The sequence below is a fragment of the Arachis ipaensis genome, chromosome B08 (genome assembly GCF_000816755.2).
Source record: "Arachis ipaensis cultivar K30076 chromosome B08, Araip1.1, whole genome shotgun sequence".
NCBI lineage: Eukaryota > Viridiplantae > Streptophyta > Magnoliopsida > Fabales > Fabaceae > Arachis > Arachis ipaensis.
The window spans coordinates 110,598,311-110,608,779 of record NC_029792.2 but is presented as its reverse complement, the minus strand read 5'-3'; the positions used below and the strand labels follow the sequence as shown (position 1 = coordinate 110,608,779).

Below are 10,469 nucleotides of genomic sequence, written 5' to 3'. Positions count from 1 at the left end.
TTATTAATTTATTTTATAAGATTTTAATAATTAATTATTAAAATAAAAATAACATATAACAATTGATAAAATATATTTTTATATCAAAAACAAAAACAATATATGAAATTATATTACTTTTATTTTTTCTAGTACTCTCAGTACTCTTTATTTTAATTCTAGTTTAAGTTATAAAATTTCATGATTCATGACTTTATTCCTTAGTTATTATTAGTTTTTTTATTTACTTTGTTCATTTTAATGAGATCAATAATTTATATTATGACAAAATAATAATAATAAAGTAATATACAAGAGTTACACTTATAAATTTTAACAGTACCAAATAAAAAATAAAATTTTTTTATATAACACCAAAAATGAAAATTGTATAGCAAAATTTAATTATATATTTTAGATATTCAATTAATAAGGACCCTACAATGAAAAAAATAAAGGTAAAATTGATACGAAAAAAAAATAAATTCAATTCTAAATGGAAAGTTCTTGTAATGAGTGTACCTTTCATTAAAGAGGAATTAAAAAGAATTTTCATCTCTGCTAAAAAGAGATAGAGAGAATAAACCTTATGTCCAATACGGTAGAAATTATCGAGAAATAATGACATCATCCAAGGCTGAAATTAAATAACCATTACGATTTTATGTTATCCATGATCATTACTTTGAAACACATGAAGACATTCAAATTTCGCTGTACAATGCACGTCCCTAATTCACAACACATGATGCAGTAGCATAAGATTTACTAGAGTTCAATACAAGACACTGTTTCACATAAATTTCGAACCCGCATCTACAACAAGGACAAAAAAATAGACCCCTGGTTTGGCAAATCCAAACATGCTTCATTCAACGGCCTGACATTGATGAATAGATGATCTGCACATCACCAATTGGCGAATGCCTAACCTCATCAAACCCTTTTACAAGAAGTTTGATACTGGCCGTTCATAGTTCCTACTACCTACAAAATCAGAAAATACAAGACAACACTGCTCAATCAAAATAACACTACTGAATTTTGAATGGTACATCAGACAACATAACAGACCTAAACTACTCACACGTTAAGAAACCAATCAAACACTAACCTCATCATCTGGTTGTTCGTTCCTCGCAGTACAATTCCTACGGTCGTGCCCAAGCCCATTACACCTTCTACATCGCCTTCCTATTTTTGCGTTCGTGCTGCCCCTGGGAGCACCCTTCGACTTTACAATAGTTGGATCCAGCATGTTGACATGGTCATCGCCTGCTCTCCTAAATCGGTTCCTTCCGCCTCGTGGGCCCGCTGACTCAATTTCCTTCGTCAGTTTTGCCACTTGAGAAAGAACATTCTCATACGTGTCTCCATCCTAAGCGGCTATATAGCACATAGACATACATGCACTCCACATGGACCCATAACGTTCCCGAAACGCCTTTTCCGGATCGGCCATTGGAACCGCACCAACTTTCTCCAATGTTTTTGCATCTTTACACGACCTGCGAAGCACTAATCGCCTTGGCAATGCCTCTATCTCAAGTTCCTTCATCGCACAAAATATATGACTACAAGGGACCCCTAGACTGTTCCACAACTTGCACGAGCACTCATAATTTTTGGAACTGCTATTGTATAAAATAGTATAAACTCGAAGGGGCCTTCGGAACTTCCTTAGCATGAACTTTTGAATGGTACCATAAGTCTCATGATGAAGCACGAGCAATGCAGCAACTGACTCTATTTGTTTCTTAACCTCAAAGAATATTTCTCGCGTATACACCTTGCTTACAGCCTTCTCAATACTTTCCAACCCTGTTGTCATCACCGGTTCCGAATACAAGCATTTGAAGTCGGCCATGAACTCATTATTCTGATAATCCTTCACCACACGATCCAGGTTCTCCACGAGCTCAAGTAGACAATTTCCAGATCTAATAAACTTCTTGAGGGATGAATTGATTCCCTCACATCTCAATGTTGTTCTAACTCTAGCACAAAACTTATCACACAGATAGGCGTTCGCCCATTGCGCCCTCTTCTCGTATGTTTTTTCAATCCAATCATTATTCTCTAAACCAAAGCTCTCAACCATCTCCGCCCAATAGTTCTCAAACTCTTCAACCACAAAGTTTCCATACACCGCAGTCTTGAATGCACTACAGAAATTAGCATCCTTAATATTAGAGACAACATTCCAAGCAAGATGCCAACTACATGGTCTGTGTGTTGCATTAGGAAACTCGCTCCGGATAGCCTTCTTCATTGATTTGTCTCCATCAGTAACCACAACCATCGGCTCCTTTTGCCTCATTACATCCAAAAAACTCCTTAGCAACCATTTATAAGAAGGAATCTTCTCATCCTCAAGCAACCCAAACCCAAATATAATGGTTTGTCTATGATGGTTAGTACCTGAAATAATCACCAAAGGCCTATTGTATAAATTCTTTCTATAGGTTGAGTCAAAGGCCAAGACATCACCAAAACAATCATAGTCATGCTGCATTTGACCATCACACCAAAACAGATTACCCAAATGGTTCTCAGCACAGTACGAGTATTGTACCACAACTAGGGAATTAAGTTCAATCTTCCCTTTAAGATAGCTAATGGCCGCAGCAGTATCACCCTCCACTATGCGGGAACGTCGAACATCATCGATATAGTTATATAGATCCTTCTTTATAAAATGCAAATTGCGATAACCACCTGCGAGATAGGCAAAGAATCCCATGATTTGGGTTGTCTGGAAACCTGCTTCATGCAAGCTATGAACATGGGCCTTGTCACCTTCCGACATGTGCCGATGTGGTGCCATTACATTTGTGTGGTCTGCTGGGGCTAGTTCATGGTTATGATCCACAACGAAAGACTTCATATTCAACTTTCCACAACCCTTGTCTAGATGAACCAGAAACCTAGCATTAGAATTGGTTCTTGTAATTGGTTTGTGTGCCCGCTGTCTATCAATCCTCTCGTAATGTTTCTTATCGCGCAATCCTTCTCTGTTGCAGAAGAAAAATTTTCTCACAACATTACCTTCATTATCTCTTCCCGAATCTCCCTTTCGAACCGCAAACCCGGTAACCCGTGCATATTCCACATACCTTACATATGCCTCCTCAACTGAATCGAACTCAGCAATAGCCAAATCTTCTGTTGTTACCCCTGCCTCGCAGCGATTGGAACTATTTGGTTCTTCAACTGACCTCACAGTTGCTGAACTAGATCCTTGATCTTTTGCATCATCTGCTACCCTACTACTTTCCTCAGTATCCAACCTTGTCATGTCCACTTCTTCTAATTGCCCTGACTCAAGCCTTGCTGTCTCACATTCGTCAGCCTCCGATCCTGTGCTCTATCCATCACTCGACTGCGCAGAGAACTCTGAGCTACTTTCCAAATCACTGTCTATCTTACACCACCAAATACCTGAACAGGCAAAGAATTTGTCAGCTGGCAACTCAGACAAAAATAGCATGGTAATTGGGCATAAGACATACAACCCAAAAATCATTAATCAGCATCCAAAAGAACCAAGGATCAATTTATATTGTGTTTGGAACACCTTCAGAATAGCTATCCATCAAGAAAAGAATTCTTTTATTTGGTTTGGAGTACAAGAAAAATATCATTTTCAAATCTCAAGTGAATTTTAACTCTCACGTTAATGTTGAAACTAAATCAGACAAAAAATTTGTCTGATTGTAAGTTTATTATTACTAAATATTGAAATGTCAAAATTATTCTTAATGAATAAATAAAGAAAAGACAAATAGATAAAATCATTTTATTCATGCAAATAATTGTTTCAAATCATGAATTTATATTTGAAATAAATTAGAGTTCACTTAACAAAAATAGAATTCTTTTCTCAATTTAATCCTTTCCGTCCACACTCAATAAGAATCATACATGGACAAAGGAAAGTATGAATGATGCAAAATGCTTATGTTAGGGTGGAAATAGAGACAAAATCCCGCAATTCATATGCCACAACTCTGAATCAAAATGACCAAAAAACAAAAAAGTTTAACTCTGCAAAGGCTTAATTTCTGAATGCCATTGTACCTAAAGTGTACTCCATGATGTCCAAAGTGTACTCATACTACGCAATAAAATTTGGTACTCTACTATTAATTTATGCCAACACGGCTTCTTCGTTATTTCAGTTCTTTAACATTCCCTATATCTCCTACATAACTTTTACAATGACAAAATGTCTACAAGAATATAAGTGATTGCATTAAGAAGGTATTACAAAACCAAATAGTAGCCACGCTTGAAGATGTTAGGCTCAATTACTATGGAAATAAATTCATACAAGTAACCTAGTTCCAAATTATCACATTTTGGTACACTACTTACTCCAACAACAAATTTTGCACTACAAGAAATTAGTAAGCATATAGTTACCATTATTAACTAAATCAAACACAATATTGGGTCAAGTCATGGGATATGGTAAAAGGCGTCTTCTGTACATTGTTTACAGGCACACATCTCTCCCTCAAAACAGTATCTATGTAAAACTATACCAGACAGAAGTAAGTAAAACACACATAATCCATAAAATCCTCTTACTAGGTCATAAGTTGCTCTGTTTTCGCCAGTCGCTGTTACCCTGCCTCCAACATCTATCTTCTTTGACCACGAGTACCAACAACAAATAGTTCTCCAATATCTTCCAGCAAACTCAACGGCGGTTTTCCATTGGATTCCCACTTTTCCACTTCTCGTAGCAGATCGCTGACAATGTGTATGCCAATGCTTCCTATAATGATCAGTCTTTCCACACCCAGGAAACCCTAACTCATGTAATACCTCAGTATTCATGGATGATGGGATAACATTTTTTTTCTAGCATAGAAAAATAATTTTTCCCAAATTTCTGTTCAAATTGTTTACCCTAATTATTAGTCTTTTTACCCTGTTTAAACACAGTAACTCAAAGTCAACGTTACTTTAGAAAAGCCAGGTGTTCACATTTAATTGGTAGGTTGCTTGTAGTCACTATTGCCATGGTAACATAATGGGTACCATAGAACGCACCAACATAAATATTATAATTTTTATAAAATTATATTTTAGAAGCTAGTTTTTATAAGTTACTTTTAAAAAGTAGAAGCATGATCAAACAAAATCGCAAAGTATCAAAGAAGCAAAGTATCTCATACATACATGTTGCATACACTGACAAATTAAACAAGGTGCAGACTCTGGTGGCTTATATTTTTTCGTGGCTAAGGTGACTAAGTGGGCCAAACCAAATGAATGCTAGCATGTGGCTTAGTAAGCAGAGACCCAAAAGTTTGTTTGACTTTGCTGACCATAGTAACTTAGGTAATTATGCAAGGTAAAAAGTTAGATGGTAAATTAGGAACATTATCTTGAGAGTTAATTAGATTTAGGAGAAGGGCCAATTAGAAATTTCAAAAAGTTACAAAAAAAAATATATAAATAACCAAAAAGCTCTCCACGCTTGAGTTTGAAAGGTTTGCTGTGGACGGCGACCATCACCCAGGGTTCATGTTACGGTCAACTTGGACCATTGTTGGCGGTGAGTTATTAACCGGTGGTTTCATGAGTCAGCCCCCCGTGTTGTTTCGGGGGAGGATTCTAGTTGTCGATCATCTTGTGGTTCGAGCGCATTCGGTACAGTAGCAGATTCAGCCACTACTTTGTCATTTCAGGTCCGCAACAATTGCAGAGGTTTGGGTGGTTGACGACATCGAAGTGTCCTCCGATGTGCGGCTGTGTATCTTTTTTGTTGGTAAGGTGCAATCCGTAAAGCAGTATAGGCAGGCACTCAGCCTCATTCCAAGTCCGCGACATTCGCCGCCGTGTGGGTGGCTATCGACGTCGAAGCCGCCTTCGATCTGAGGTAAGTGTAACCTTTGATTTGTTTTATTCTTTGCATCACATTCGTCTCTTGTATGATTGAAGATGAATCTGCATGTTGCCAACTTAAATGCCTAGTTAAATCCCAAGAAGAATTTCTCTGTGTGGAGAATATTTACACTAACTTCGTGACCTGCATACTTTTTTGTGTGTTGTGGATTGTAATTAGTTAATTGTAGCAAATGAGTTCATCTTTATTCTTAGCCATTATGGTTGATTTAAATCAATTAGTTTAATTCAATGGATGAATTTATCATCTTTCTTGTTAGCTATGATATGCATAGTGTTTTTATGTTGTTGCCAGTTATTAATTTAATTCATTGCACCATGTTATCATGTTCTTTCGTAGCCAATATCATGCATGTTGTTTTTGTCTTGTTGATAGTGATTAATTTAATTGTAGTAATTTAATTCCGCTATCGATCTGTCCTGTTAGCCGTTCTGCTAATCAGATATCTTGTCTCCGGTTTTTGGTATTAATAGTTAGTCTTTTTGAGAATGAGAATTTCTTTACACAGTGCTGCCGATTTGAGATGGAAAGCCATAGAGAAGAAAGTTCTGATTTCTCCGTCCAATGGACTGATGGATGGAGCACGGACTCAACGGATGACGACGAAGGAAGTACTGCACGGTCACTACAGACAGAGGAAGGTCAATCGGCAGCGGGGGATAGAGAAGATGGTTCAGTGGCAGGTGATGAGGGTTCCATGCCGGTACCAACAGGAATACATGTTGCGGCTGACAATCCATATGGTGACGAAGAATTGGGATCAACAGTTTTAACTACCGCTGCATTGGAGTCAGCTGAGTATAATAGTGTGGAAGAGGCGTACAAAGAATATGTGGCTTTTATGAAGGCGACTGGATTCGCTGTATGAAAGGGTGATTCTGTGAAAAATGAGGAAGGGAATATCGTGCGAAAGTTCTTTTATTGCAATCGACAAGGTTTGCATGAGAAGAAGCACTATAAGAGGGTCGATAGGAAGAGGGCTCATAAAGCAGAGACCAGAACCAATTGTTATGCCAAGTATGTTGTATACTTGGACATGAGTTCTAGAAAGTGGAGGACAAAAACGTTAATTGTGGATCATAATCACGATTTGGCCCCACCAGATTTCACCAACGTAGTGGCGCCGCATTGGAAGCTGACTGATGGAGACAAAGCTCACATACACAGCATGCATGAGGCTGGATTCCAGACAACTCAAATCATGGGGTTCTTTGCTCACTTGTGTGGTGGATATCGGAATGTCAACTTTATCAGGAAGGATTTGTATAACTATATGAATGATGTTCGGCAATCCCGCATTGTTGAAGGGGACGCTGCGGCAGTAATTAGTTATCTAAAGGGTAACACTGAGATGGATCCGTTAGCAGTTGTAAAATATTCGTACTGCGCTGAGAAGCATCTAGGTAATCTTTTTTGGTCAGACGGCCACATGCAATATGATTATGAGTGCTTCGGAGATGTATTGGCATTTGATTCCACTTACAAGAAGAATCTATACAGCAGGCCTCTGGTTATTTTTTCCGGTACTAACCACCATAGGCAGACTATTATGTTTGGATTTGGTTTGCTAGAGGATGAAAAGATTCCCTCTTTCAGCATACTTCCTACTTAAAGTAGCACCTATCCTAACCCCACAAGAATCATGCAGCCTGAAGAAAGTGGAGGATACTTCTGCGTGTTCAAGGGATGGGTGCCAGGTATATACACCAATGTGGAGGAGGTTCAGGAGCAGATGGACGACTATGATGATAACTGCTGGAAGCACTACAAAACACTAAAGGAAGCGCAACATGGGTGGAAGAATTACTTTGGTGGAGGAAATCATATCGAAGACCGACGACGGATCCAGGAAGGAAGCACACCAATGGAGATTCAACCTGCTATCCGCCGGGAGAAGGAGCGGATGGCTATCCATATACTGAAATTGCACTACAAGCAGCACCGTGAGACCATGTTCGAGAATCCCGAAGGTAAGCCAATGATAATAGTTATTTACAACGCGGTTCTCTTACCACATGCTCACCTATTTTGAGTTGTAGGTGATGATTTTGTTCCAGACCCATTAACCTCCCCCCTCATTAGCCCAAGCTTGCAAGATTGGCTACTAAAAGTATGCAAACAACTAAGTATCCCAGACCCCATAAAACGAACCGTTGTTGGGTCTGCGGGAGAAGCTCACCGATGTTATTGCTATCTAGTTGCCTTGGTTCCACCTGAATCTGCAACCGCTAGCGTCCTCTGTAGGCGAATCTCTTTTGATCCCGCAATTGCCCATGAGGATGCTGCCCGGGTCGGCCTCGACACGCTTTCTCGGTTGCTGGGAAGACCAATTCATGGCTATAACTTTGAAGTAGTTGACAAGTGGAAGGATAGGTTCGCAGAGCTTGCAGCAGATCTAAAAACAATAGAAGCCAAACTCGACTACTTGAACTATGCAAAAAACCAATTGGAGGACATACTTGACAGTATCGGTAGAGCTCATCACCCAAGGGGAGGCCGTGGAAGAACCAGCCGCCGCAGCGGTTAGTATTCATGCGGTAAACAGTCACTTACAACTCACAACTCACAACTCACAACTCACAACTCAACTTGCATGCACGTGACAACGTCACGCTTTATCATGCTAATATTAGTTTATGTCGTCCACTTAGTTGAATCTCTATCACAATCTTCAGCGATATATTTACAAAAATGTAATCGTTCCCAATATGTGGTCGTGGTCAAGCTATTTCGAAAAAGGAAATGTAATCATTGTTTGAATAAGACAATTTAATCGGGTATTATGAATTTAAAATGACAAATTCATCTTAATTATGCATGAAAAGGGGTTTTATAGATTGCACAACATTGAGTAAGAACAATTAATTGTCCTTACAGATTAATTATAACATAAAAGCAAGTGGATTTTTTATGATTATTTTTTTTTCAATATTAAAAATAAATTTTATTAAGATTTTTTGTTTTAACTGTTGTCATTCACATTGAAAGATATTTAACATAATTTTGACGGGAAAATATTATCAAAACTAAAGTTCAATACTTTAAATAATTTTTATAGGAACTGACCCTAAAATACGTTTTTATAACATTATTAACTTTGGTTGAATTTTCGAGAATAATACCCCATTTTTTTTTCATAAACAATTGAAGATATAGTCTTTTGGTGTGAACTCCATATTATTGAAGTTTTATATTCTCCTTTTAAATTAAAGCAAATATTTTTCTGTTAAAAAATATACCAAGTTTTTATTTTGTGATAATTGTAGTTAGTTGTACAAAATTTGAAATATATGAACTGTTATGTATTTAATAAATCCTTCACATTAACAAACAGCTAAAAATGTCTCAAACTATTGAATATCTAAATGTCTGTGCTTAGCAAGAAATTTTAATAAATCATGCATGAAGAATAAAATAATATACTAGGTCTAGTAAATTACAAACATTTAACTTTTTAAAAATTTTAAAAAGTTATTAAAATTTAGAAGGATTTTGTACTTTTGTATTTATTAAATTAAGTAATTTGATCACACAAAATTAAACAAGGTAAATATAATGCATCGAAGGTCTATGTTGTATATTGTTAGAAGATCTTGATACAATTGTGCATGAATTTAAAGTCAAATATTGGGTCATACTCGACTAGGATAACAAAAAATATCAACGAGTATAATAATTATTTTATATGTAAAAAATTATTAATTTTTTTTTCAAGAAATTTATCAGAGTTATAGCGATTCATTGTTAACAAACAACTTTAATAAAATAACAGATATTTATGCCGTAAATGATAATTAAAAAAATGTATGTATACAATATCTTTACTGTAATGTGTATGATATCTATATCGTAATGTGTATGTGTCTAAATTTAAGAAAAATTTAGTTGTGTCTTAAATATTTTTATATTATTAAATATTCAAACAATATTAAAAGCTTTTGTATTACGTAAATATAATTTGTTAAAATCAAATTTATTTACGATAAGAAAAACAAAAAAAATAAAATAAGAATAACCGAAAATTCTTGCCACACAGACCGAGTAGTTAATTAAGTTAAATATCTTAAATATTTATTAAATATTCAAACAATATTAAAAGCTTTTGTATTACGTAAATATAATTTGTTAAAATCAAATTTATTTACGATAAGCGATAAGAAAAAAATAAAATAAGAATAACCGAAAATTCTTGCCACACAGACCGAGTAGTTAATTAAGTAAAGTGTTCGGTAAGTCGGGTACCGGACGGTTCGGGTCTGGATGCTGAGTGGTGGAAGGAGCTCGTCAGGTAGATTATTTTAAAGGTTGTAAAGGACAAAAGTCTCCTTTAAATACGACGACCAGAGTCTCAGTAGATACCAAAAAAGTAAATAATCAATTATCAATTTATTATTTTCATATGAAAGAACTTAATTAATTTTTTATTAATAATTAATTTAACATTCGTTATCTATAATTTGAAAGAATTTAACTTGTATACTCTTATATTTGATTAGGTGTTAAGTCTGTTGTACAAATAAAAATAATTAATTTTTATGCTTGTTATTTAAAAATAATATTTGTTACTTTA

General features: G+C 36.0%; 2 protein-coding genes across 2 annotated transcripts; both read right to left on the bottom strand.

Moving 5' to 3' along the window:
- LOC110265700 (protein FAR1-RELATED SEQUENCE 5-like) lies at positions 712 to 2,577 on the bottom strand. Its single transcript, XM_021108881.1, has 2 exons — positions 1,094 to 2,577; positions 712 to 966 (listed from the first exon to the last, which is right to left on the bottom strand). Exon 1 carries the CDS (start codon positions 2,492 to 2,494, stop codon positions 1,358 to 1,360), a length of 1,137 nt encoding a protein of 378 aa, XP_020964540.1. The 5' UTR covers positions 2,495 to 2,577; the 3' UTR covers positions 712 to 966; positions 1,094 to 1,357.
- LOC107611316 (protein FAR1-RELATED SEQUENCE 5-like) lies at positions 2,517 to 3,277 on the bottom strand. Its single transcript, XM_021108300.1, has 2 exons — positions 2,617 to 3,277; positions 2,517 to 2,530 (listed from the first exon to the last, which is right to left on the bottom strand). The coding sequence occupies exons 1-2, from the start codon at positions 3,275 to 3,277 to the stop codon at positions 2,517 to 2,519; spliced, it is 675 nt and encodes a 224-aa protein (XP_020963959.1).